Raw genomic sequence first — 27,201 nt, 5'->3', positions numbered from 1 at the left:
GGCCCCACGCGGTGCCAACCGCCGGCTGTCTGACCGCCTGTGACAGGGGATGGTCTGTGAAGACGGCAGAAAAAGTTTAGCTCCACCGTCCGTCCAGAAAAATTTCTGGCTCTGGGAACTGCGAAAGCACTAGACAGGCGTGTGTGAAAGCTCGACGATACCCCGCGGTCCCGACAATTGTTTCTCTCAACGAGCATTCCACCTTTCAAAATGGCGCCCTCTCACAAGCGAAAGCAAATTGACGACGACTTCGTCCACACAATCTCCGACAATGACGAGGAAATAGTCGAGGAGGAGGCCGTGGCACCGCCACCAAAGAAGAAGGTGAAGGCCACCAAGAAATCGAAGAAGGCCGCCGCCAAGGAGGACTCGCCGGAGCAAGAAGTCGCCGAGGGTATTTGGGGCCAAAAAGACGAAGACGATGGTGCTATGGACTCAGACTTCGAATTTGCGCAAGACAATGCCATCGAATTCGGTGACGCAGAGCTTGAGGGCTGGGGTTTCGAAGGCGCAAAGAAGTCCATGAACAGCAATGCGTCTCTTGGCGTTGATCTGGACGAAATCATTCGCCGAAGACGGGCAAAGAAGGGCGGCGAGGAAAAGCCGCAGGTGCATCAAGAGGAGGACGCAGCAGACCCTGAGGTGGACAACGACATGGACGTGGATATCGACCTCAACGACGACGAAGACGGAGTCCTGGCCGACGATGCCTTCGGCATGGGTGTGGATCCTGATGTCGAGGATTCTGAAGCCGAGAACGAAGAGGGCTCCGATGCAGAAGACGCCGAGCAAGATGACGACGCAGCATCCGACAACGATTCTGTTGCGACACCCGTGGATCATCCCGACGACCGTGGCTCAGACGACGAAGAGGAGGAAGATGCAGAAGAGCAAGCGAAACGCGATGCTTTCTTCGCTCCCGAAGAGCCGGCAAAACCTGGCAAGAAGGATACAGCATCATCTTTCCAGGCCATGTCCCTGTCCCGTCCTCTGCTGAGAGGTCTGGCCGCTGTTGGCTTTTCCAAGCCCACGCCTATTCAAGCCAAGACTGTACCCATTGCCTTGATGGGCAAGGATGTTGTCGGTGGTGCAGTCACTGGTTCCGGAAAGACGGCCGCCTTTGTGGTCCCCATTCTCGAACGTCTTCTGTACAGGCCCAAGAAGGTGCCTACTAGCCGTGTGGTCATTCTCACCCCTACCCGTGAATTGGCTATCCAGTGTCACGCTGTCGCCACCAAGCTCGCCGCATACACCGACATCAAGTTCACCCTCGCTGTCGGTGGTCTGAGTCTCAAGGCTCAGGAGGTCGAGCTGAGGCTGAGGCCAGACGTCATCATCGCCACGCCCGGTCGTTTCATCGACCACATGAGGAACTCTGCCAGCTTCAATGTGGACACCGTGGAGATTCTCGTGCTCGACGAAGCCGATCGTATGCTCGAGGACGGTTTCGCCGATGAGTTGAACGAGATCCTAACGACCCTGCCCAAGTCAAGACAGACAATGTTGTTCTCCGCGACCATGACGTCTTCCGTAGACAGGCTGGTGCGAGTGGGCATGAACAAGCCCGCCAGAGTCATGGTTGACTCACAAAAGAACAAGACCGTCACCACCTTGGTGCAGGAGTTTGTTCGCTTGCGTCCCGGTCGCGAGGAAAAGCGCATGGGCTACCTCGTGCACATTTGCAAGACCATGCATACAGAGCGTGTCATCATCTTCTTCCGCCAGAAGAAGGACGCCCACCGAGCGAGAATTATCTTTGGACTGTTTGGCTTGTCTTGCGCAGAGCTTCACGGTAGCATGAACCAGGCCCAGGTAAGATCTAGCAAAAGGCTCTCGGCCAAGTATACTCGCTAACCAGTTTTGCAGAGAATTGCCAGTGTTGAGAACTTCCGTGATGGCAAGGTCAACTACCTCTTGGCGACGGATCTTGCATCCCGTGGTCTCGATATCAAGGGCGTCGACACAGTCATTAATTACGAAGCACCCCAAAATATTGAGATTTACGTGCACAGAGTCGGTCGTACCGCGCGTGCCGGCCGAACCGGTGTGGCCATTACACTGGCCGCGGAGCCGGACCGCAAGGTCGTCAAGGCGGCGGTCAAGGCCGGCAAGGCCCAGGGCGCCAAGATCATGAGCCGCGTCATTGAGCCGACGGAGGCGGACAAGTGGCAGGACCAGGTGGACGAGATGGAGGACGAGATTGAGGAGATTATGGTGGAGGAGAAGCAGGAGAAGCAGTTCCAGCAGGCCGAGATGCAGCTCAAGAAGGGCGAGAACATTATGGCGCACGAGGCCGAGATCAAGGCGCGGCCGAAGCGGACATGGTTCGAGACGGAGGAGGACAAGAAGAAGGCCAAGGCGGCGGGGCGCGACGAGCTCAACGGGTCCAAGGGCGGCAAGAAGCCGAAGCTCAGCAACAAGGACAAGAAGAAGCTCGACGCCAAGTCGATGAGGAGCGAGGACAAGGTGTGGAAGAAGGGCAGGGCGGAGCGCGACGGGCAGGGTGCGGTGCTCAACCTGAAGAAGCAGCCCAAGAAGAAGAACGTGCCGGCCAAGGGGAGGACCAGGGCGAAGCTGGCGCGCCAGAAGAGGTGATTTTGATGTGTTGCGGTGTCCAAAAGTCTAGACCAAAATACCATGTTCCAATACCATTTCATTTCTTGGCAGGGGTTTTCGTCCAAAATGGTGTTAAAAGTGTCGAGCCGAACCCGCTCTCTGGCTCCAGTAACAGTATCACCTTAGGTACCATGGGTAATGCAAGTTCGGATACCCTTCATCTACACCCCAGACAAGGTACCTGTGTTGGGTACCTAGGCACGTAGGTAAGCACGTTAGGTAGGTTAACTAGATAGTCTGTGCTTTACTTTTGGGGGCCAAGCAACGTTGCATTTGTGCAATGTCGTCCCCGGCTGATCATTACAGGGCGTCTCAAGCTGTGCTGAAGCTGTGCTGAAAAGCCTGACAGCATGCCAGCTAGCTATCTGTATTCGTAGGTACAGCGGCCCGGAGAGCTTCAGCTTTGGGTGTGGATGACGTAATGACCCGTTTCGCCCCGGAGCACGTCCCCGACCAGGCCTTTTCTCGCACCTGCAGGGCTGGGCTGCAGTCAGCACTGTCAGCTCGGCTACAGAGAGGAGCCCTGGAGATGCATGTGGGATGGATGCCTTAGCTCAGTGGAGAGCTTGCTTATTTCCGCATAATCGCTTTCCGACACTTTGTCGCATCTGCCCCTCAAGCCCCAACGTGCCGACCAACCCACACGGCTTCGGCACCTACGCCTACCGTAACTAAGGTGCTTAGCTTGACTTTCTGAGACCTCGCCCTCCCGCGAGTCACAAGCTCATCATCTCCCTACCTCATCGCGTTCTCCCGCTCCGTTAACCACGAACCATTCACCCCAGCGTTCCAACCACCAGAGCCGCGCGAGATCATGTGCTTCCATCACCCTCTGTCGTCCATTCATCAGCTGTAGAGCGTGGGGGTCAGAAGACGCTGTCGCCTGCCAGCCTCGTACATCGTGCACCCGTCGTCTTGCCCCATTGGCCTACCTTAGACTTCTAAACTGAGCGACTCTCTCAAACTTCTCCCCTTCCATAACGCCCAAAACCCTCGACCGTCCCGCGCCCGTTGCTCCCATCGTCTTTGGACCTCCCGTCCAAGGCACAACTACGAACAAGCTGGCTCCTTTCGGGCGTCTTGGTCCGCCGCGTCCGCATCCTCACAACCGTACAAGTCTCCTCCGATACCTATTTCCGCGAAGCGTACGAGATCGATACCGAGAGCGCCTTCTCAACTTTCGTCTCGACACCTTCCCGCAGCTTAAGCACCGGTTTCAGTCTAGCATCTACCGATACATCCTCGAGCGTCAGCGCAAGCGGAACGACAAGTCCAGGCTCGTCGACGTCTTTGCGCGACACAGTCGCCGGCTGCTCTTGGGTCCGCCCTTGGCCAGGCCGAAGCGGCATGCGAGGGAGCGAGGAGGCACTTTAGGCAAGAAGATGCCCGCCTTCTCAGACTACACGACGACCTACGGCGGAAGTGGAGGCGCAGCAGGCGCAGGAGGCGCCAGCAATGGCAGTAATGGCTATGGATATGGGTCGGCAGAAGACACGCCCACCCCGGGCGAGCGAGGTTTCCGGCGGAAATGGCTGGCTGCGAAGGCCGGGAGCGTGTATCGAGCCGCAGCGGTCGGAGTTAACGAGATCAGGGAAGGCTATGCGCAGACACGGGCCCGGCCTTTGGAGCCGGGGGATGGCATGCCGAGGACGACAATCCCGGGATCATTCCCCGATGTCGCCATCACTGTCCAGGGAGATGATCAAATGGTCATCTTTCCATCGTACGCAAAGAGGCATGTCAAGCAGGATTGGACGGCCGAATACCAACAGCACTCCGAGCAAGAGCCTGGCAGCGTTAGGGACCAAGAGTTTTGGAGGAAAGAGTGGGAGCGTAATGAGGACGAAAAAGCCATCGTAGATATTGATGTCAGGGGGTGGGTGTACTCCCCGCATAAAGGACCGATAACTCGGCGCAACCGCATTCTCATCGGCCTCGCGCGCCAGCTAAGTGGCATTCCGGCTCCGAGACAGGATGCCCCTGCGCCAGCCGATAACCTGTCTGCCTTGCACCAATCACACGAGGAGCGCCGAGAGCAAGAGAAAATTGCGAAGGAAGCAGCAGAAATCGAGAAGAGAGGCCAGGAAGAACGTCGTGTGGCATATCAGGGTGGTTTCAGCGAAGCGCCAAAGGATGTATCCGACGACGATGCGAGTAGTATGTACCGCGCGAGATCGAGGTCACGAAGTGGCACGCAAACGCCAATGACAGCTCCCGGCTCTCCCAAGTTGGCACCGACGAGGCAAAACACAACGGGCAACGATCTGACCGATGTCGAACTGTCTGTTGCGAATGCCAACCTCATGGCAAGAATAGCGCCGTTTATGACTACACCTCTGGTCCAGCTGCCCATCACTGTATTCTTCTACAATGACGAGAAATCGGCGTCTAGGACTGTGCAGACCAACGACGCAGGCCACTTCATCCTGCGTGCCGCCTTGGAGTTCGTCCCTACGCACGTCCGCGTGCTCGCCAACGAGGACTTGTCGGCAACCCAGGAAGTCAAGATCATCGAACCAAAGGGTGTCAGCTTGATTAGTGACATCGACGACACTATTAAGCGCTCCAACATTTCGGATGGTGCAAAGGAAATCTTCCGCAACACCTTCGTCCGTGAGCTCAAGGACTTGACGGTGGATGGTGTTCGGGAATGGTACAACGAGCTGCACGCAATGGGTGTCAGTATGCACTACTGCTCAAACAGTCCCTGGCAACTTTTCCCGGTACTGGCCAGTTACTTCATGATTGCCGGCCTGCCTCCTGGCTCGCTTCATCTGAAGCAGTACAGCGGCATGCTCCAGGGTATTTTCGAGCCAGTGGCGGAGAGAAAGAAGAGTACCCTCACTAGGCTCATGCACGACTTTCCCGAACGCAGGTTTCTGCTAGTGGGTGACAGCGGCGAAGCTGATCTGGAGGTTTACACAGAGCTGGTCGAAGCGCATCCAGGGCGTGTCATCGCCATCTTCATCCGCGATGTCACGACGCCCGAGCAAGCCGGGTACTTTGATACATCATTCGAGAGCAGCGGCGCACGTCAGAGAGGCTCAATGTCCAAGGCCACAGACAAGAGCGATGCCCCAACGAACCGCCCCGGTCTTCCTCCACGCGGTGAGGCAAAGACGGTCGGGCCTGTCATGGGCGATCTCATTGACTTCTCAGATGAACCCGAAGAAACCACGCTGCACGATGCAGCTGCAATGGTCCAGACTCAGGCTAGGCCGAAGCCGCAGTCAAGTGCTACCGATCTTGCCGTCGGCCGCAAGCTCCCTCCGCCGCGACCCAACAAGCCAGCCGCCCTTCGCAGCGCTCCCTCTGACACAAACGTGCCCACAATCAAGGTCAACAGCATGGGTGCCACGCCCCCCCCTATGCCGACTGCTCGCAAGCCATCCGCAGACCGGAGCGGACCTCATCCTCTATCGCAAATGCACAATTCATCTCAGCAGACGGTGGGAAGCAACAGGAGCCTGCCGAGTGCAGCCAAGATTCCAGCATCTACGACGCAAAACGACGTGAGTAAGACGAGCAAAGTCGCACCGGCGCCTCCACCGCCGCGACGTCGGGGTACCCCTTCCAGTTCCCGTAGTCTAAGTCCGCGAGGCGTCGACAGCCGCCGGAGACTATCGGGCAACGAAGACATTGATTTTGAAGCGCTGCCGCCGCCGTCCGCGGCTTCCCGGCCACAGCAGGCTCAGCCGCCGACATTTGTGAGGACCCAGACGGGCAGTCTCAGGTCCGGGTCCACGTCTCCGACCTACGGCAGCCCGAGCTTGGGGCCGACAGCGGCGGTTCCGAATAGAAAGCACGAGCTGTGGATGCGTCGACTGCAGCGGGCACAGGGGGTTTTGGAGTCGCACGGGGTGGCGTTGTACACGTGGCGAAGGGGCGGTGACGTGGTGGCTGAGGCTGTAGGGATGGTGAAGGAGGAGCTGAGTAGGGTCGGCCTGAACGGGGAGAAGGATGCGAAGACGGAGGGGAAGAGGTTTGAGAGGCAGATTAGGAGGGAGCAGTCGCAGCAGCAGCAACAACAACGGCCGTACCAGCAAGGCTCATTTCAGCAAAGAAGGTGACCTCGTTTCGGGGCTTGAGTAGTGATGGGTGTCCGAATACCCCGCGAGGAGGTGTAATTTGGGGGGGGGGGGGGGGGGGGGGGGCGGGGGGGGAGAAGGAGAGGTCCCGCGGAGGGGATGGTGGGCGAGGGGGGCGGGCCGGTGGGGGGGGGGTGGGGGGGGGGGGGGGGGCGGTCCCCAGGGGGGGGGGGGGGGGGGGGGGGGGGGGGGGGCGGTAGGCCGAGGGGAAGGATGGGACGGAAAATGGAACAATATGGCGCAGGCGGTAGTTGATTCAAGTAAATAGTTTTACAAACAAATCTGAAAGTCTTTCCACGCAGGCGAGACTGGTGTTCCGAAGTGTTCAGCATGACGGTCAACAATCTCATGCCCGTGGTTCATCCGAGCATGATGGCGAAGGCTAGGTTAAGTCAAGTCAGGAGTGATGGCGTCAAAGGAGGGGGGGCACGGATCAAGGTAAGATAAGGTAAAATAGACGATGGAAGAATGCATGGCATGTGTGTGGCACCGCATCATCATGCATGCTCCCTTTCACGAGGGGACTAGACGCGACTAGTTCGGATAATCGCTCCGAGTTATGGCGAATGGGGAGGTGGATCTTGACCAAACCCAAAGAGAGGCAGTTTGAAGAAGATGATGGATCTGCTTCAGAATATGCACGTTCCTTTTTGAAGTAGATGAACGGTGTGTCAACGGTCACTTCCCACGACTCCGAGCCTGACTTACTCAGCCAACTTTTTCGAGAATCAAGTTGTGAGTGGCTTCAGCTCATGGCTCTTTCGCTCTTCTCGGGGGTGTAACCCTGGTTGGACGATCAGTCTCGGACGCGATGGAGGTCCGTGGAGGATAGAAGTCCTGCATTAAGAACATCAGACGGGCATTGATCGTCTTGCCGGGATTTTGTCCGATGGCATCCATGGTGCTGGGTTTCGACAGAGAATGAGGCTGATTGGTGGCGTTCGTATAAGCTTTTTTTGAGTTGATTGTTAACCCGCCCTCTTGTATAGTACCTTACCAACCAGATGGGAGGCTCTTTGGGTTGTCGATCTGTCTACCTGGACTTACCTACCTTATACCTCTGCCAGATGAAAGCTTAATTCGCACGGGTTTCAGACGACTGTGGAAGGGTGCGATTTACGCAGTTCGTCTACCTTATGTGAAGCGCGCTATCGTTCTTGGATAGATTTTTCTATTCTGGTGACCAACGTGCTGCGCTGGAGAATGAAGCGTATTGCGGTCGTTGCCCACGAGCTCGGGCTCGCGAGACTGTTGACCTCGAACTCAAAAATGCCCGATTGACTCATTCTTGTCATGAGCGGACGGGGAACATAGGGGTTCGTTGAGATTGACACTGGGGCAGTCGAATCGACAAAGAGTTGGGAAATATAAAGAGGATAGAGTTCGTTCGTCTGTTAGTTTTGCATTCGGACCATCACCAACCACTGCAGCTTTCAAGAGCTGTCAACATTCTGATCACGAAAGCTCTATTTTCCGTTTCATTTTACGCCCGTCTTCGATTCTTACACCCAAACGACTGGGTCGTCTCATATAACAGCTTGTTCTATCAACACCACCAATCTTCCCCATTTGAGACCCAGGCCTCTTCATCCCAGCGTTTTCTGTCATAGCCAAAACGCTACCCTCCCCCATCCCACCACCATCATCTGATTTCAAAAGTCCATTTTGCACAGGAGCACAATGTACATCCGAAAGAACCTCCTCGTCTTGGCCCTCTGCCTCTCCACCCTCGGCCTCGCCTCGCCCACCGCCTGCCCAATGGACGGCTCCAACACGTCGCACAAGACATCACACAAGACGTCACACAAGACGTCCCACAAGACGTCCCACAAGGGCGGCTCCAAGAGCGATAAAGCGCATGCGCCCAAGGGTACCTCAACCCCGGGTTCTGGATCCGGTGGCGGTGGTGGTAGTGGTAACGGGACGAATACGGAGCTGCAGACCACGTTCCCGAAGCCCAAGGGGTCAAAGAACATTGCCGCTGTGAAGATCATTGCCGCGGGCGAGACCTTTGACGGCGGGATGGTGATGTGGGATCGGAGCCCGAGTACCTGCCGCGGCCAGACCGAGGGCGGGGACAAGGACGCCGTGTTCCTTCTTGAAGAAGGGGCTACGATTAGTAACGTTATGATTGGGCCTAATAATGGTGAGGGTATTCACTGCAAGGGCAGCTGTACCGTCAACAACGTGTAAGTCCTCAACTTTTGTCCCCACACCACATTGGTATTTGTAATATCGTCTTGACTGACACTTTTCAAAAAAACGAACAGCTGGTTCCAAAAAGTATGCGAAGACGCCATCACCTTCCGCCAGGCCTCGGGCACATCCTACGTCAACGGCGGCGGCGCCCAGGACGCCGAGGATAAAGTCCTGCAGCACAACGGGGCCGGGACCGTGGCCGTCAAGAACTACTTATGCTTGAACTGCAGCAAAATGTACCGGAGCTGTGGCAACTGCAAGAGGCAGTTTGCACGGCTCTCGACGTTTGACAATATCCGGCTCGACGGCGGGAAAGTCCTGTCGGGCGTCAACGGGAACCAGAAGGACCAGACCACCATCCGGGACTCATGCATCCTGGGCGGCGCAAAGGTGTGCCAGAACTTTGAGGGGAATGATAGCGGTAAGGAGCCGAAGCTGGTTTCGACGGGTCCGGATGGCAAGCTTTGTGTTGCTACTAATGTCAAGACGAGCGGGTGTTGAAGTATTGCACTCTGGAGAGGGAAGCAGATGGACAAAGGTCTCTCTGATGAGACTTTTGGTCTGTTTATCTACCGTATTGGCGGCGAGTTTCAATGTCCATAATTTGAAGCAGTACGTATCATTTCGAAAGCGGCCTAGAGTCGAAGCCCACCAAGAGTTGGACGAGTCTCTGGGTCGAAAGCCTGTAAAGATATCCATATTGCAACTGAATTTGATTTCTAAATACACATTCTCAGAATCCCGCGACGCTGAACTGGAAACATGCAGTTCGCAATGTGTAGTTGAGTCCCGCATAAGCGGCAAGCCGCCCCCCCGGCCCTGGTGATCCCCACCACATCCACAATGAGGGCTTTGAGATTCTTCTCCCCACACGAAACCCACAATCCATAAGCATAATTCTGGGAAGGGAGCGTCATCCCCACCGAGTAGTGTGAACTTGCTCTATCTGGTCTATTAGTCTAGTTGGTTAGGACGTCGGATTCTGATAATGGTTTTCATTAAAGGACTTCCGTAAGCCCAGGTTCGAATCCTGGATGGACCTTCATCGCTTTTGCCATTGTGGGAGACAGAATGATCTCACGATTTCAGCTTTTGATAGACCCAGCTCACACTCAGTTGCACGTCTTATTTGAAACATGAACGTTGGTTGCCCTTAACCACGTGTCGTTACTTTGATGAGCTGCCAAGAACTGGACTGACCTTAGTAAGCGCTGGTGTTAAGGATTGAAGTCGGAAGACAGTGTTTGCTGTGGATCATGTTTATATACATTTTGATTTATATTAAGATCTGTCAAGCGGAGACAGTGTGCACGCGACGCTGAAACGGCGACGTCGAGTTTAACTTGATGTAGGGGACATATTGCTGGGATCCATCAACCTAAGAGATTGACAACTCTATCTTGGCAATGCGTCACTTTTTCTATTTACTTGGGTAAATTTTAAATGATGAATGCTTCCGTGTTTGCTGCTAGCACAAAACTTTATGCTGCGTGCAGTCTCGCATCACATTTAGGACTTGGCGGGGAATTAAACATCCCGTCGTGCAAATGTATGGAATACGGGGTATGACAGGGAAGATTCAGGCAATTTTGTCACGTATACAGGAAGCTCAATTACTCCACGGCCGTGTACTCACTGCTGGGCTACGACGAGCCCGCGGACGTCCGCACGAGGGACATCGAGATCGACCACCTCCCCGAGCATACATCGGGGTACAACCGCTATCGGTCGGGGGGCCCGGGTTTTCCTGTTCTGCGAAATCATCTTTGACTTGTTCAACGGCACCCGCGCCGCGACGCTGCGCAACGTCATCGAATACCAGCTCGCTCGCCCGCTCGACTTCGCCCCTAGCAACATCACGGAGATCCCTTACCTCGACGTTTTGAAGGACAACATCCTCGGCGATCTGGATGTGCGGCTGTATGAGACTGCAGCGGAGAAGCACGTCTACGACCGTATCGTCGAGGAAAGCAAGTCCAGGGGCTGCGACCCGCGAGCCCAGGCGTACCGCCTGGTCCCCGGCCCCAACTGCGGCGACGGGGCCATCAAGGAGGGGTTTGTAGACTAGTTCTCGCTCGCTGCGAGCGCGGGTACGGTGGCGAGATTCATCGGCTTATACGCCGTCAGCCGCACCGGCGGCCGGGTGCCGTTTGCGGAGAGTGACTGGACGGTCGTCGGGGCTCGGAGTTTTGCGTTGAGCCTGATGTCGGTTGGGCTTTGAGTATTAATACACGACGGTACATCTCCGAAGCCGAGTTTGACGAGTTGAGGTATTGGAATATAAGTACCGTTGGTCTTTGAGGATTCCGCCTTGACATGGATGAATCATGGAGATGAAAATGCGTAGAATTAATGTCAAATTGAAAGCAAATGAACCTCGCATTAATATAATTATGTTGATGATACGACAGATCCCAAGCGACTCGGGCATTAAATTTAATGCACTCGAGTCGCCCGAGAAGTTTAAGCACCTACCTAAAGTAGTAGCTAGATACCAAAGTCTAGGTTGGCTAGATGAGGCCGTTCTTTCAATCGGAAGATCAAGATACTTTGCTCGCGACAACGGCGTACTCCCTCAACGCTTCCAAAGCTCCCACGTGCTCCCGCTCAATGACTTGAGCATGTTTAATCGAGCGGGGTGTAATCGAGCATAGGAACGGCAAGGGACTCGAATTGAAGCCATCCGAGTATGCAAAGCTGCGTGTACATCAAGTCAGCTCCAGTTCAACATACAAGGGGCGAGATTACACTCACATGTCCACCTCAATATCTCTGCCTTTCTCATCCTTTTCAGGGTTGACCTTGAACCCCCAGAGTATCCTCGCAATGTTCAAGGCTACAGACGCAGATCCGAGGTGCATGCCGGGGCAGATCCGGCGGCCCCATCCAAAAGCGCTGTGGCCGAAAGTGCCGGGGTACTCGCGGTCGCTCAAGAATCGCTCAGGTCTGAATTCATGGGGTTCTGGGAAGTCTGCTTCATTAAGATGAACTGTTTAGAGTAGTTAGACCTCTGCATGATATCATAAGCGTCTCAGGTTGAACTTACTGCTCCAGAGAGGGGCGATGACGGTGCTGCCCTTTGGAATGAACATGCCCTTGTAGACATAATCCGCGGTGCTTGCGTGGGGAGTGCCGCCGAGGACGGCGACAGGTCGCCAGCGTAACGTCTCTGAGGCTATGGCGCGGACATACTCGAGTCTGCTCAGATCCTCAAACGTAGGTAGTTGGTCGCTTCCGACGACTCTGTCAAGCTCCTCCTGCGCTCTCGGAATGAACTGCGGTCCAAACTTGGTACAGGCTAGGAGAAAGCTGGCCAGAGACCCGGCCGACTTTGGAAAACGGGTGGGCCAGTCAATATCGGTTCGTTGCCCAGAATGCACTTTGGGGGGAGGAGGGGGGGGTATATCTCACTGTTTCGACACCAGCCCCGAAAGGCGAGCCTGCCGTGTACGCTACCTCGAGGTCTGACATGCCAAGGTCGTATTGCTCTTGAAGCAGGTGTTTTGAAAAGGACTCTGGCGCGACGCCCCGGGCGACTTGGTCGCGCACTTCGTCCATGAGCTCGGTGTACATCTGAATGTCCTTTTGCCTCTGCTTCAAGACATCGGCTTTCCAAGGGGCTAAGACGCTGGGAATGTACTTGAGCACTGGGTATCTCTCGACGGCAAACTTGCCAGGGATGCTAGATGCCATGAAAGAAAAAACATGTCAGAAACGTCCAAGATTTTGGGAGACTTTGGAGCGCAGTCCTCACTTGACCGACGTCAAACGTCCCATCGACTCGGCATTGCGCTGGACGACGATATCAGTGGTGATATCCTCCACCCTCCTACCGTACGTCACTGTCACAATCACAGAAGCGGCATATCTTTCAAGATGTTGTCGGTAATTTCCGGGCTTGGTGAGGAGCTCATGCATGAGCACCTTGGACTCGAGACTCTGGACCGGTCGGTACGTCTCACTCTGCCGCTGCATGAAGCCGCTGTGCAGGAGCTTCCGCCAGCGCCGCCAAAAGGGAGAGTAAGAGGCCATCAGGCCCCTCATGCCGCCGGAGAGGAGCTCGCCGCCCATGATGAAGCGTGGTCGCGACGAGAAGATGGAACCTTTCTTTTCGAGGAGGTCCCATGCCGCTTGGGCGGAGCCCAGCACGATTGTTGGAGTCGGGCCCATTTGGAGGTAGACGACGTCGCCGTACTCCATGCTCAGCTCCTGGAACCAGAGCCATGGCTTTTGGATCCCTGTCTTGATGATCTTGGGACCTGGGGGAAGTTGTGAGCGGTGCGAGTAGAGCTTCCATTCTTGTCGTAGCTACTCGAGGAATCGATATTGAGTAAGTCAGCAAAGTGATGGCAAAGAGATACTAGAATAGAGCGTTCCTACCCGAGGGAATGTTAGGGCAACATACGAAGCCCCAATGACCACCGCCAAGTAAGCGAGAATATCAAGGATCATGTTGGAGTGGTTGGTTCTGGATCGAGTTGAGTAGTGGTTGTGTAACTATACCGCTCCCATACGTAGACGTCGAAACTTCAATCTCGTTCGTCGGTTATCTCAAAGAATTATTCGGGGATATCTAGGGGTTTGAAGGCCAGCGAGTCGGAAAACCCGAGGCTGTTCAATCTTCCAGTAATCGGTTCCGCGGCGAGCGCTTCAAGCTCGCCTGTTTTAACAACTGCCGTTCTTGGCAAAGACAGTTCGGCAAGCCACAAGTGTGTCTCTGTCATCTTTCCGGCTCGATAGCCATGTCAAAAGCAAGTCACGATATGGACAAGTCCGCTTGATAACCCCGCAGTCTGCGTCTGAGAATGCATGTGGGTTACGCGGGGGAAGCAAGATGCGTGTGGGGGAACCCCTCCAACAACGAAGCGGCCCATGCATCCTTCTTGCTGACTCTAAACTTACAAACGCCTTGGCTGGATCGCGGATAATCATACCCTGGTCTTTTTTTGTAGTACCGCGGCAGTTGCTCGAGTGAGATGAAGAACACGGACTGTGAAGAGGTACAAAGCCTGAGAAGTCCCTGTAGGTCCGGATCATGATGGTCGATACTCCTCACATGTATCTTGCTTTGAGAAACGTCGAGACTCGGAACTTTCACCAATTCATAGATTCAAGCTCAGATTCCATGCGTGTTACCATGAAACCTGAATCTTCCGGCTGGCTCAGCAAGCCCTTCTTGACGTCGATCCTGCTTGGTATAGGAGGGTTTCTTTATGGGTTGTGAGTCTTTCCACCTTACGACCACATCTAATCAACTCCAGTCTCATGTTATGCCCATAGTGATTCAGGAATCATCACACCCAGCTTAGCACTCCAGTCATTCCTCACATATTTTGGAAACCCTGATGCTCCACTCCGAGGTGCTATCGTATCGGTGTATCAGGCTGGAGGTAAAGGATCCCTTAAGAACAGTAACAAACTTGGCAGCTATCTGACTAACAAACTGACCAGCATGGCTCGGGAGCGCCTGTGTGGGCGTGACAAGCGATAAGTTCGGCCGTCGGAAAGCAATTGCCTTTGGCTGCATATGGGGAGTCATCGGCGGTGCTCTGATGGCGGGCGCTGCCCATGTCGCAATGCGTGCGTGTACCCCGAAATATAGGAAACGGAAGATACAATGCTGAAATTAGAAGCAGTCATCATCGGCCGACTCCTAGTTGGCTTTGCGGTCGGCACAATCACCGGCGTAGCTCCAGTCTTTGGGGCAGAGATAGCCAAGGTGAGCCGCGACACTCAACAGGCGGAGATGTCCCAATGTTGATGCTTTTCAGACTCATGAGAGAGCCAGAATAACGGCCATCAACCAGATGAGTACGTCGGAACCTTTGAGGAATTCTCGGCTCGGCTCACGCATGCTAATGGAAGAAAGTGGTCTCCTGGGGCTTCTTCGTCGCTCTTTGGACCGGCGTCGGCGAAGGCAAATGGCAAAACCCCAACCAATGGAGGCTCGGATTCGCCATACAGAGCGTCCCCGCCTTGGTCCTGGGTATCAGCGTCTTCTCCCTCAGCGAGTCGCCCAGATGGCTCTGTCTCAAGGGCCGACACGAGGAAGCCGAAAAGGCTTTCCGCAACTACCACTATGACGGGTCCAACGACGACTGGTGCCGCAACGAGTTCACCATCATCCAGGTCAACATTGCAGAGGAGCTGCAGGCCCAAGGCCGCCTCTCCTGGGCTGACTTGTTCAAGACTCCGGCGTTCCGCAAAAGACTTTTTGTCGGCTCGTTCGTGTGGGCTGCCGCGATGCTGTCCGGCATTTCGTTTGTTCAGTATTACCAGACGGCCATCTACGCCACGCTGCAGTTCGGCCAGGATCAGCAACTTCTCGTCAGTGGTCTCTACGGTTCTGTGGGACCGGTGGTGTGCTTCCTGTCCCTGTTTTTTGTCGATCGTGTCGGCCGCAAGAAGATTCTCATCATCAGCTCGTCGCTTTTGTCGCTTTGCTATTTGATCATCACCATTCTTGCGGCAGTGTACCCTGCAAGACCCGGATTCCCGACCAACCAAGCAGCCCAGCGCGGTCTCATTGCCTGTATTTTCGCTGTGTCTGCCAACTATTCTGCTCTCTTGGGGCCTATGACATGGATTATTCCGTGAGTATTTGTCGTGGCTGGCTGCCGACCTTTGGTGACTATGCTGATGACCATGCAAGTCCTGAAGTCTTTACCACCGAGCTTCGAGCCAAAGCAAATGCCATAATTCAGGTCATACACTACTCCCTTAGTCTCCTCATCACGCAGTGTTCGCCCATCGCGCTAGCTGCGGTTGGCTGGAAGTATTACGTACGTCAACCGTGTCTCACTTTGCATTCGATTTGGTTTCCGTCTTTTAACTCGACGACTTAGATACTCTTCATTCTCACCAACGCATTCTGTGCTGCCATTTTTGCGGTCTTCTATCCCGAAACCAGAGGTAAAAACTGCTACTCATCTTCCATGAACAAAAGCTGACATCTAACTTGTAGGGAAATCATTGGAAGAAATTGACGAGATCTTTGGCGATGTCAAGATCGTCCGTGACATAGACTTTGCCGAAAAAGCTGGAGTCCAAGAGGTAGAGATTCGTTGATGACTATGAGGAAGTTATAATTTGTCGACATGACAGCAGACGGCTGATCAACTGTCTATGAAAGAAAGTTAATGACCGCTGTGAGCGATAGAGCTCAGGCACTACTATTTACATCTTAAACCACACATCTCTTCTGACCACGAGCCGACATGTCAATATTGAGTGAAGTTTTGGACAATATGAAGCGAGGAGCTCGTGGATTGCGAACAGCCAGTGACAGATTGATTCTGGACTGTGAACAAGGACGCGTGTTCCAATTTCATACTGTCAATCAACCTAATGAGAATCAATGACAGACACGCATGTGTGAAAACTACCGTTCATATTGTACAGATGATAGTCGCGCGTTTAATGCTGAGATTCTGAAACCCCTGCTGGCACGAACCTCGACAAACATCGGCTTTACCGATTCCCAGATCTAGAACATCAATGTTCGGCTCCAAGATCAAAAACTTTTCCATAGCAAGGCGCAATAGCCAGGGAAGTCGTAAAAGCAAAGGCCCTTAAGCAAAGCGTTAGCTGAGAAACGATCTTATAAATGAAGGGAGCACGGGAAAAGGTCCACAACCCCCTGTAGGGTACACATAAGCAGCGATCAAGTCTACCCGACAATCATTGATGGAGGTCATTCATTTCAACATGACATGTCTACATCAGGTTTTGGCAGAACTTTTCTGTATATTTACGCTGTTTGGGTTTAAGAGTTGTTACCAGACTGTCATTCTTTGGTAGTCTCATTACGTAGAATCATTTTGACCTTCATAATGTCCCTCACTGTGCATTAATACTCGTTGAATGTTTCGGATTGAATGGGCATTATTTAATAACCACCCGATACAATCGTCGATGGTCATCCTTATTCTCGTCGTTCCCTCAGCCATTTCCAACCTCTCGACTCAGCCCAAGCGCACGTTCTCGTTCTTCACTTCCCTCACAGCAACGTATGGCGGAGCTTGAACTGGGCTCACAGCCTCCTCTATATCAGCGATTCGGTCTCTCACCACCATCTGCACCGCCGGTGCCGGATCAGCCGGTCTCGCTGCATGCCGCGTCGTTCTCTTTGTAAGATATCTCTTGGCCAGCAGACAGAGAATGACATGTGTCCAAAGTGCAACGGTCCCCAGACTCACAACCATCCACGTGACGGCCGCGTTCTTGGTGACCTGCGACCAGTCGCGCTGCCACATGTACTGGACGGCGACGAAGCAGACGGCCTGCATGGCAACCCACGTGGCGGGGTATAAGAGCACCAAGTTGCCCGTTTGCCCCGGCGGGGGACGGATGCATTTGTGGAGGCCAAAGATCATGGCGCAACCCCATTGCGCGAGACCCAGTATGATGGAGAGGCCCGACATGAGGGCTTGGTCCCCCGTCGTTTCTGCGGCCGCGTTGGCAAAGGTGATTGTTGCCAGTGTCGAGGCGCCCATGCACAAGCTGAGGAGGATGGAGACTGTGGTTTTGGCTTCGTCCCTGAGACATGTTCGCGAGGGCCATGGTGGTGTTGTTCGTCGGCGTGGCCAGATCATTGCCCGGTGGAGAGTAGTGCGGTTGACGGGCATTGCAGGTTTGTAGTTATTGGACGAAGAGGAGGAGGAGGAGGCTCTGATGTTTCCGTCGCTAGGTCAAGATTTCAAAGGATTGGAGGGAACATGGACTATCTGAGGCTGCAAACTTGGAGATGGACGACTCATCCCAGGGCACCATAATGTCGGATCTGATGAAGATTCATCTTATTTAAGAACCTGCTCTATATTGGAGAAATGTAATCATATGGATCTAATCGATGAGGCGTCGAGAGAGTTTGTCTCCATGTACGCAAGACTTCAGTGGCGTTCAAGTGGCCGTAAGTGAGTTTGACCCTGATAGATTTTCTTGATTAGTGTGCTTGAAGTGACATCTACGGATCAAATGCGAGTTAATGACAAGAGCTTGAAATAGAAAACAGAGGGGGTTCGTAAATAGAGCGACGAGAGAGAATAGAGGGAGGCTCGATTATGTTCTCTCATTCTCTAGCGATTCTAGGGACGTGGAGGATGGTATTTCGACCACGGCTGGGTGAAGTGATGTTACAGGTCACCCGATAAGCTCCTTGTCTAGCATTCCGGCCGGTCTCCGAATGGGCCGAGGGTTCGGAGACCGGCCGATAGAGTCGAACCATGAGTTGATGAATAATTAGTATGGCATATTCGACAATCTTCATGGTGGCTTCATGTGCAGTTGCAGTCGTCTCGGAATCTCCCCGACGCAGAGCCCCGGTAGTCGATTTCAAACGAGGTGGAACCAAGTCCAAACTATCAGATCAGAGGGCCCTGTTGAGAAAATATCGCTCACTGGCGAGGCACCCCGCGCGGGTGAATGAGCTCTCCCCAGGATTACGTGGGTCGACTGGACGCTGCTCCTCCAAATCTCCAACACCTTTCCACCCCCTCAACCGTGCAGAGTCGGAACCCGCAACTGTGCAAAGGCCACAATATGCCGGGGTGTGGAGTGGCACTGAGGTCAGAGTTGAGGAGCGAAGCGGCGGTTGGAGGATGAGGATCAAAAAGTCTCCATGGCCCACTGGCAACAACCTGAACCCCACGCTTCATGGTCGTCTCTTGCCCTCTATTAACCCCCTCACCGACATGCCTCGGCGCCCGGCTGCCCAGCGCCGCGCCAACACGAGTTCCTAGGCCCGCGCGTACTACGTACACGAAGACTACTTGGACACGACGCGCCCACGAGGGCATGGGGTGATATGGCCCCCCCTCTTCTCGCTGGTATCTACGGTACAATGCCCCGCTGGGCTCTCGTTTCTCCTGGAAAGCTGGAACCTAAAGACAGCATCGACGATGCGAGGCCTTGACTAATGGCGCGCGCTGCGTCGCTGCGGGGCCGGGTTGTGTTGGATGGTGGGCTCAACTTGTGGATCTTACAGCTACACTACACTAGACTTCTTGGCCGCAACCATGTATTTTAGCAGTTTCTTGAGACCGATTGGACGACGTGGTTCTCTGGTAAGGCCTAGAACTTGGTGCCAGGTTTTTGTGATAGGCTAAGAACAACACCGAGCATCTATCCGTCCTTACGTATCGATGTTTTTTTTTATTTCTCTTTTTCGGACAGAGGATGTCACCTATTGCACTTTTGATAAATCCTTTCCAATTCTCGGTCAGCGCGGTTGATGAGCACTAGGTAGACAGCAGGAAAGGGTTGCGCCAAGCGAGGACCAAGATCAGATTGATGAGCTGTCCAAGCCGCATGCCGCATACAGCTGCAGTACTCGCATGTGGGATTACTCAGATACCAATTCGTACAAAACAAGTACTATTCTCTATTGGGCATGAGTATGAGTACGAACACATACTGTCTAACCTGCGGCCCATCCGGGGTCCCATTAATCTAGATCCACCAGACTGGCGGGCACTTGGAGGGGAGCATGGGTTCTCCCTTGTATCTAGACATCCTAACAACCTCATTACTGAGCCATAGGCCGTGTTTAGCCCCGGCGTCTAGTCCGTGTGCCTGTATCAATGACATCAGCGGGGGTTCCGGGATGCCGTCACGGCCGGCCAATTCCCCAAAAAAAAACTACCCCTCCACCATGCCACCTTATTGACCCCTCGGTTGCTGTGGCTCAGGCACCTTGTGCGGCCAGCTATTCAAAGCCGCCTTTCTCCCGCTGATCATCTTCTGATTCCTTCCTCTCCTCCTTTCTCATGCCAAAAAAAGTTTAATACCCAAAATTAAGCCTTCTCTTCAATCTTTTGCAGACGCCTCTTTTTTCCCCATTCTCCCAAACCACATCAACACCACATATCCCTTCAACATGCCTCAGTCCATTCCCACCGCGTCCCGTCTTCTGGACCTCTTCAGCCTCAAGGGCAAGGTCGTCGTTGTCACGGGTGCCTCTGGCCCCCGTGGCATGGGTATCGAGGCCGCCCGCGGATGCGCCGAGATGGGCGCCGACCTGGCCATCACCTACTCTTCCCGCAAGGAGGGCGCCGAGAAGAACGCCGCCGAGCTCGAGAAGGAGTACGGCGTCAAGGTCAAGATCTACAAGCTCAACGTCAGCGACTACGCCCAGGTCGAGGCGACCACCAAGCAGATCATTGCCGACTTTGGCAAGATTGATGCCTTCATCGCCAAGTAAGCGTCTTCTCCCTCTCTCCCTCTCCCTCTCCCTCTCTCGAAGTACGCTGCGTGACTTTTTCAATGCAAGAAAGTTTGCTAACAATTGTGTGTCTCTCCAGCGCCGGTGCCACCGCCGACGCCGGCATCATTGACGGCTCCAAGGAGGCCTGGGACCACGTCATCCAGATCGACCTCAACGGCACCGCGTACTGCGCCAAGGCCGTCGGCGCCCACTTCCGCGAGCGCGGCTCCGGCTCCTTTGTCATCACCGCCTCCATGTCCGGCCACATTGCCAACTACCCCCAGGAGCAGACCTCGTACAACGTCGCAAAGGCCGGCTGCATCCACATGGCCCGCTCCCTCGCCAACGAGTGGCGCGACTTTGCCCGCGTCAACTCCATCTCGCCGGGCTACATTGACACGGGCCTGTCCGACTTTGTCGAGCAAAAGGTCCAGGACCTGTGGAAGAGCATGATCCCCATGGGCCGCAACGGCGACGCCAAGGAGCTCAAGGGCGCCTACGTCTACCTCGTCTCCGATGCTAGCACCTACACCACCGGTGCCGACATTGTCATTGACGGCGGCTACACCTGCCGGTAAATTGGCCTCGCTTCTTGTTGCATGAAGGCAAGCGGGCGGAACAACAACGACAGCACATGGATACAGGGAGTCAAAAGCTTCCTGGTCTTGGATATGAAGTTATGACTAGTTGAAAAGAAATAATAGACAAAAAAGTAAAAATGCATTGGTAGCCCAATTGAGTGAAGCAGTATATCAGGCTGCGCCAAATTTTGCCTCAAAAAATGGCCAAAATGCCTCATGAGTAAAAGAGCAGCCAGGAAACGTCTTCACAGTTGCCATGGTGTGCATACAATATGTGACCTAAAGTGCCTCGCTTGGAACAATTTGCAACCATCAGATCCCTATCTGAAATACTTGGTCGACGTCCGTCGCCTAGCACTCGTGACTTTTTGAGAGCTCGCCGCACTACGGCCTCGCGATTTCAATTGATCAATTGATGATGTATGCGTGATGACATGACCTCGTTCCTGGCTCCATTTCCTTAGGCTAGCTAGTGTGGGCTTCCCGTCAACACCCCACCCGTCGCGTCTTCCCAACTTGAGCTATCCCACATCGTGATCCTTGGCTTGGTCCACTCCAACTCCATTAAAAAAACTCCATGTTTCTTTTCATCAAGCACGATCCAAAATGCAATTGGTGAAGGTTCTTTTCAAGATCTCAGGTCGAAATGCCTTCCCATGCCAGCTCTCAGCCCAAACACACCCAATCTCCAGAGCTACACTAGTAAATACGCGGCCAGATTCCTCATGGCAAGGAATCTTTGACGTAACGGATTCAGTTGTAATCACACAGCCGATGAAGATGACGAGTGCCTCTATGATCTGTCCATGGACACCCGGTGCAGGTAACGGTCACAGCCATTAGTTTCATAACGGCCACTACTAAAGGCGTTGATAAACCTGAAAGGTATCTTCTCCTCTGTAATCTCGTACAAGTGCCTTGATGGCCACCGAGAGGTCTTGCCTACAAGACCACCCATGTTCATCAACAACAAAAGTCTATCCCTTCTGGCTTTGCTACCGCAACAACACCCAACATCCAAGCCTCTCAGAATGCCCAAAGAACGACCCTAGAGTGTTTTGACTATGAAGTGTGGGACTATCTCCTTCATTCAGGGCTGGTAGACATCTCTTCAAGGCGTTCCGGCATGTTTTAGGACCCAACGAAGCCACCAAGCATGTCATCATGATTTGTACTGCAATGAAATCGAGTTCCTGAAGCTGAATGATGGTCTTTGGTCCAATAGGCCAGGCACAAGAGTGCCACGGAGAACGCCTGACTGGATGTAGAATAAGGTACCTATGATGAAGTAGTGGAAGCCGACGAGTAGAGATGCAAGGTCCCAGAGCCTCAGCGGGACGACGTAGATGGGTGTTCCATTGGTCTTGGGAGCTGATGCGGTCGTGCCCTGGACTTCGGGCTTCATGTAGAAGCAGGAATGTGTAGGTACCTCGTAGATCGAGATGCCGTTGAGGTGGTTTCCTCCCAATTTCAAAATGCTTGATCACTAGCTTGAAAGGTTTGACACCGAGACTTTTGTTTCGGTTTCTTTTCTTTTCCCCTCTAGATGCAGCAGACACGGGTAGCTATGTACAACTCTCAAGGCGTTTTCTCTGAAGACCTCATTTCAAGGTTGGTCAGTCATGTGTAGCATACCATCACCTGTGCATATTCGCCTGCACGTATGTATACATAGATTCTGGACAACCCGTGGATTTGCGGCTCAGGCGGACCCCGAAACGGGAACCAATTCAATCTCAACGGAGACGCCTCCCCCAAGGTCGCCACCAATAGACCGCTTCGTCGTACCCGCAGCGGTGTACAGCGCCAGTCGAAGAGCCTGCCTAGGTCCCTGCTGCCCACCAGAGACGGTTTCGACGTTGATATATCTCGGATCGTCAAACTGACGAACAGGGACGTCAAACGTCCACCGCCCAACACCACCGTCGCTCTCCTTCGCCGCCCGGTCGTTGATGCCGGCGTACGCCTTTTTGAAATCCTCGTTGGTCACGTCAACCGATACCGAATGGACGCCCAGCGATCCGCTCGGATGCTTGACGTTTTCTGCGACGTGATCCGGCACGCGGAGCTTGCGCGGCGTCCGGTCAAAGCACCAAAACGGCAACTCACCCCTCTCCACTTTTACCCCGGCACCGGCGGCGCCGTCCGGGAGGGCAACGGCCCACTTTAGCTCCTCGCCATCCGGCCTGATGCGCCCGCCGGGCACGGGATCGTCGTACACGGCCAGCGACTGCGCGTCACGCACCCGCTTCTGGATGTGGGCGAAGCCGGACTCGTCCTTGAGGGAGTACGCCCAGTCGATGATGGTGCCGTCCGGTTTCGGACCCCACTTGTGCTTCAGGCGGTCCTCCCGGCTGATGCCCTCGACGAAGGAGATGAGCTCGAGGTAGGTGCCGTCTGCGAATATGACGAGTTTGTTTTCAGTGCGGCCGTCGGCGTGGCGGCCGCCTGTGAGGATGGTGAATTCGGTGGAGAGCCAGGAGGGTAGGGAGGTGAGAACGTGGTGGGGGAGGAGGATCACGATGTGATCGAGGAGAGGCGGATTCGAGCTCTGGGTTGTAGAGGACGACATTGTGGAAAGCTCTTGAATGGACTCGTATACAGAGCTGGGTGGCCAGGGATGCAGGTGACTTCAAGACGTGTTGTTGTATCTGCGATGTGAAGCATCTGGGACATCCATCCGGTATTTATCGTTCTATTCCCCGCGCGCCCCACAATGTCACCATTGCTGATAGTCATTGCGAAGAAACGCGGAAGTATCACGTCCGCTATCGGTCGAGAAAACATAAGAGTTTTCTGCCAAGCTATTCGCAAAGCCCTCACGTCTCTTGATGCTTTCCGGTGTATGCCGGACCTACGACGAGTGTTCCGGCACGTGGCCGGCCCTCGTTCCCGTCCCCGCATCATTGAGAAGAAACAGCGTTATGTAATCAAACACCATTATGGTACCTAGACATAACAGTAACTAGCCCAACAGGAGGGACTCGTCTTCATATCTCCCCTATACCGCTCACAAGTAAAACTCGGAGCACTTCTTCTCTCCGAGACTGCCAAATCACCGAGACCGCCACCATTGCCTTAATGCGAGTGTTTCCCATTGCATCCCAGGCAGTGCATCAACAATCAAGTTCTCGTCAAATGGACGTGCGTGGATTACCCCGTCAACTTCTCAGGGGCTTTTTAGAACGCGTGTCGGCAGGCCTACCAGAATCTGCTCTCTCTCTCACTGGTCCCAGCGACAGGGAAAGCCGGCACATCAGCCGGATCTTCATCACGACTTTCCTCATAAATACTTTATTTTATTCATTCAGACAATTTCTACCTCGTTCCGGTGGTCAACGTACAAAAGGAACATCATACGCGGCAGCGTCTCTTTGACCTTTTGCTAGTGCTTGCGCGCTAAAATTTGGAGGCTCTGTCGAAGGATCCCGGGCTGTCCCTGGCCAGAGATGGGGCTCGAGCCGGGCTCAGATTTTGACCTTCTGCCAGACTGAAGCTGACAAGCAGACGTATCCATGACAAAAAGCTGTCGTTGGTGCCATCAGTTCAAGTGGTGCAGCAGCTACTGCTGTGTGACGTTGTCTCGGACGGAGCCACCAGGCGAACAACACCCCGAGTAATGACACCTGAACCATCGGCCCGAGTAGTGCTTGTTGCATCTCTTCTCTTCATAATCATCATGTTGTCACTTATAGACGCCACCAGTTTCTGCTCCAACCGACTCCCGTGGAACTGACGCTCATTCTGCTGGACTTTTTGTAGCGGTCTCGAGGCTTCCGCTGTTTGGAACGGCTCGCTTATGATCAACAGCGATATTTCTGAGCCAAGCGCATTGAATCAAAAACCGAAGCATTGGAACGCCGGCCCTCCGCCTCCCGGCCAGCCCGAGACCCCCTTCCCCCTCCTTGACTCTCTTGAGGCTCACAACCCAACTTGGAGTCCCTTGACCACCGGGCCCCCAATCGCTTGATTTCCACATATTATAGGCTATAGTCCCACCCCGGCGATCGCAAAAGTGTCTGGGACCCTGGTAATAACGGACGCGGATCCTTCCCCCCCCTTGCCTTTTTTGGTGTCCGCACATGAAACTCCCACCGTCTGATGCAGGCCCTCGTCCGACCAGGCTTCGTGGCGCTCGCCGCATGAATCTCGTCGCACAGAAACGACCATCGGATGGCAGGATGGGCAAAAGCTCGGTGGCTCTTCAGAGTCTTTGCAGGTTCACAGCCCCCCCTCCTCAGCTGGGCCATTTGTGGGCAAATAGGGAGAACATTCCCACATCCCAACTTTCGATCCCCGCCCTCCCGTTTGCTGGGTGTCATGTCATGTAGCCCATGCGCCGCCGGCTGCTATTCTTGGACCTCCTTATCCCATCGCAGGATTTTCGATGGCCTGTCGGTAGTAGATATGTCATGCGGCTCCCCGCTGCCTCTGGGTGCCAAACGGTTCTTAATCCCTTCTTCTCGGGACTTGCTGTAACCAAAGCACCCCTTTTGTGTTTGCTTCGTGCTGCCTTTCGCTTCTTAGACCGCAAACTCCATTCTCTTCTTCGGATTGAGTCCCTTCTTTTTTGAAATCAACTGTTGTTTTTTTTTCACTTTCACTTCTTCCATTCGCTCGGTTATCGAATATGTTCTCAAAGACACTTACACTTTTGGGGTTTGCGGCGGTAGCATTCGCGAGGGTGCAGTTCTTGGCAAGTCTTATATAATCTACAAGAGAGACTTGAGACGATGTCTAACCTTTTGCCGCCAGGGAGTTGCGATATCTGGTGGCGACTTTGGCTGCGAGATTGATGTAGGTCCCCAACCCCCCAGACAGCGCATCTCATCCAAAAGAAACAGAGAGACTGACTTGAAGACCAGGGAAGCTGTCCACTGGGCAAAGTCCAGCTGCCTCTCAGCTCGCTGGGCGGCGGCGACGGCGAAGGGCAGATGAACCACTTTGCTCAGAATGACAAGCTCAACATGTTCCGGCTGCGTGCGTCTTTCAGACCCTCCAACTCTTGAGTCTACCCACCACTGACAACCAAACACACACAGCCGTCGGCTGGCAGTTCCTCGTCAACAACCAAGCAGGCGGCCAACTCAGCGCGGCCAACTTTGGCAAATACGACCAAGTCATGCAAAAGTGCCTCGCGACCGGCGCGCACTGCATGCTCGACATTCACAATTTCGCCCGCTGGAACGGCGGCATCATAGGCCAGGGCGGCCCGACAGACGACCAGTTCGTCTCGCTGTGGACGCAGCTCGCCACAAAGTACAAGGACAACGACCGCGTCGTCTTTGAGCTCATGAACGAGCCGCACGACCTCGACGTCAAGCTCTGGGCGGCCACGTGCCAAAAGGTCGTGACGGCGATCCGCAACGCCGGCGCCGCGTCGCAGATGATTCTCCTGCCCGGGACGAACTTCAACTCGGCCGCGTTCCTTGTCAGTAGCGGCAGCGCGGAGGCGCTGAGCGCTATTACGAACCCCGACGGGACGACGGAGAACTTGGTACTCGATGTGCACAAGTACCTGGACGAAGACAACAGCGGCACGCACAAGCCCTGCACGACGGACAATGTGGATAGTTTCAGGACGGTTGCCGAGTTTCTGAGGGCCAGGGGCCGCAAGGGGTTGGTCAGCGAGACGGGCGCCTCGAGTGATGCTTCAGTAAGCAAAGACTTTGTTTTTTTCTTCTTTTTCTCACTCTTCATGGGAGAAAACGAACCGCGGCTAATACAATTGGGGGGGAACAGTGCTTCACAAGCTTCTGTGCCCAAAACACCTTTATCAACCAAAACTCGGACGTCTTCATCGGCCTCGTGGGCTGGGCGGCCGGCAGCTTCGGCACCGACTACGTCCTCAGCCTGACGCCCAAGAAGTCGGGCAACACCTACACCGACAACGGCCTCATGAAGCAGTGCGTCCTCGACACGTGGGCAAACACGGAGCAGAACGTCTCCACGCCGGCAACCCCGCCGCCGGCGCCGCCACCGCCGGCACCATCACAGCCCACCGAATCCATGGTGGCGACCCAGCTCCCGGGTACAACACCGTCAGCGGCGCCCTCCGCCTCGGCGTCAAACTCGGCTGCTCCGACGTTGGCACCGCCCAGCAGCAGCGGTGACGGAGACGGCATCGCGCCACCGACGACGTTTGTGAGCATGCCGACCACCCTGCTGGTGGACCCTTCTACGCCGACGCTGCCCGCGGCGACGGGCCCCCGGGGTGGTAGGAATGGAACAGGGACGACTACGACGAGGCCACCGGCCATTCCGACGGCGGCGGCGGGGCCGGCCGCGCGCCACCGCCGACGTTGGCGAGCACGCCGACCACCCGTCTGGTGGACCCTGCGACGCCGACGCTGCCCGCGGCGACGGGCCCCCGGGGTGGTAGGAATGGAACAGGGACGACTACGACGAGGCCACCGGCCATCCCGACGGCGGCGGGGCCGAGGTTAGAAGTACTTGATAGCCTGCTGGTACTTGGTCTGGCAATCGGCTTGTTCCTGTGAATTCCAAGTTTTCT

General features: G+C 54.6%; 8 protein-coding genes across 8 annotated transcripts; 5 read left to right on the top strand and 3 right to left on the bottom strand.

The window, feature by feature from the left end:
• Nucleotides 1-210: 210 nt before the first annotated feature.
• CORC01_05947 (uncharacterized protein) lies at nucleotides 211-6,686 on the top strand (the record flags this gene model as incomplete). Its single annotated transcript, XM_022617589.1, has 4 exons — nucleotides 211-1,812; nucleotides 1,867-2,591; nucleotides 3,237-3,283; nucleotides 3,568-6,686. 4 exons carry the CDS (start codon nucleotides 211-213, stop codon nucleotides 6,684-6,686), a joined length of 5,493 nt encoding a protein of 1,830 aa, XP_022475830.1.
• A 1,698-nt stretch (nucleotides 6,687-8,384) lies between these two features.
• Nucleotides 8,385-10,971, top strand: CORC01_05946 (pectate lyase A; the record flags this gene model as incomplete). The annotated part of the gene is made up of 3 exons (XM_022617588.1): nucleotides 8,385-8,893; nucleotides 8,975-9,324; nucleotides 10,508-10,971. 3 exons carry the CDS (start codon nucleotides 8,385-8,387, stop codon nucleotides 10,969-10,971), a joined length of 1,323 nt encoding a protein of 440 aa, XP_022475829.1.
• A 472-nt stretch (nucleotides 10,972-11,443) lies between these two features.
• Nucleotides 11,444-13,355, bottom strand: CORC01_05945 (uncharacterized protein; the record flags this gene model as incomplete). Its single annotated transcript, XM_022617587.1, has 6 exons — nucleotides 11,444-11,600; nucleotides 11,658-11,892; nucleotides 11,950-12,232; nucleotides 12,315-12,585; nucleotides 12,658-13,211; nucleotides 13,284-13,355. 6 exons carry the CDS (start codon nucleotides 13,353-13,355, stop codon nucleotides 11,444-11,446), a joined length of 1,572 nt encoding a protein of 523 aa, XP_022475828.1.
• A 685-nt stretch (nucleotides 13,356-14,040) lies between these two features.
• On the top strand, nucleotides 14,041-15,971 carry CORC01_05944 (uncharacterized protein; the record flags this gene model as incomplete). Its single annotated transcript, XM_022617586.1, has 9 exons — nucleotides 14,041-14,123; nucleotides 14,184-14,293; nucleotides 14,355-14,483; nucleotides 14,540-14,622; nucleotides 14,675-14,714; nucleotides 14,773-15,496; nucleotides 15,556-15,685; nucleotides 15,749-15,815; nucleotides 15,868-15,971. 9 exons carry the CDS (start codon nucleotides 14,041-14,043, stop codon nucleotides 15,969-15,971), a joined length of 1,470 nt encoding a protein of 489 aa, XP_022475827.1.
• An 896-nt stretch (nucleotides 15,972-16,867) lies between these two features.
• CORC01_05943 (uncharacterized protein) lies at nucleotides 16,868-17,530 on the bottom strand (the record flags this gene model as incomplete). The annotated part of the gene is made up of 1 exon (XM_022617585.1): nucleotides 16,868-17,530. One exon carries the CDS (start codon nucleotides 17,528-17,530, stop codon nucleotides 16,868-16,870), a length of 663 nt encoding a protein of 220 aa, XP_022475826.1.
• A 1,763-nt stretch (nucleotides 17,531-19,293) lies between these two features.
• CORC01_05942 (short chain dehydrogenase) lies at nucleotides 19,294-20,684 on the top strand (the record flags this gene model as incomplete). The annotated part of the gene is made up of 3 exons (XM_022617584.1): nucleotides 19,294-19,297; nucleotides 19,724-20,099; nucleotides 20,204-20,684. 3 exons carry the CDS (start codon nucleotides 19,294-19,296, stop codon nucleotides 20,682-20,684), a joined length of 861 nt encoding a protein of 286 aa, XP_022475825.1.
• Nucleotides 20,685-22,389: 1,705 nt separating this feature from the next.
• CORC01_05941 (glyoxalase) lies at nucleotides 22,390-23,259 on the bottom strand (the record flags this gene model as incomplete). Its single annotated transcript, XM_022617583.1, has 1 exon — nucleotides 22,390-23,259. One exon carries the CDS (start codon nucleotides 23,257-23,259, stop codon nucleotides 22,390-22,392), a length of 870 nt encoding a protein of 289 aa, XP_022475824.1.
• Nucleotides 23,260-25,317: 2,058 nt separating this feature from the next.
• Nucleotides 25,318-27,187, top strand: CORC01_05940 (cellulase; the record flags this gene model as incomplete). The annotated part of the gene is made up of 6 exons (XM_022617582.1): nucleotides 25,318-25,371; nucleotides 25,443-25,484; nucleotides 25,553-25,667; nucleotides 25,730-26,343; nucleotides 26,430-26,831; nucleotides 26,909-27,187. 6 exons carry the CDS (start codon nucleotides 25,318-25,320, stop codon nucleotides 27,185-27,187), a joined length of 1,506 nt encoding a protein of 501 aa, XP_022475823.1.
• Between the last annotated feature and the right edge of the window lie 14 nt (nucleotides 27,188-27,201).

Source organism: Colletotrichum orchidophilum (genome assembly GCF_001831195.1).
Source record: "Colletotrichum orchidophilum strain IMI 309357 chromosome Unknown Scaffold_43.1, whole genome shotgun sequence".
NCBI classification, from domain to species: Eukaryota; Fungi; Ascomycota; class Sordariomycetes; order Glomerellales; family Glomerellaceae; genus Colletotrichum; species Colletotrichum orchidophilum.
This window is presented reverse-complemented; position numbering and strand designations above follow the sequence as displayed.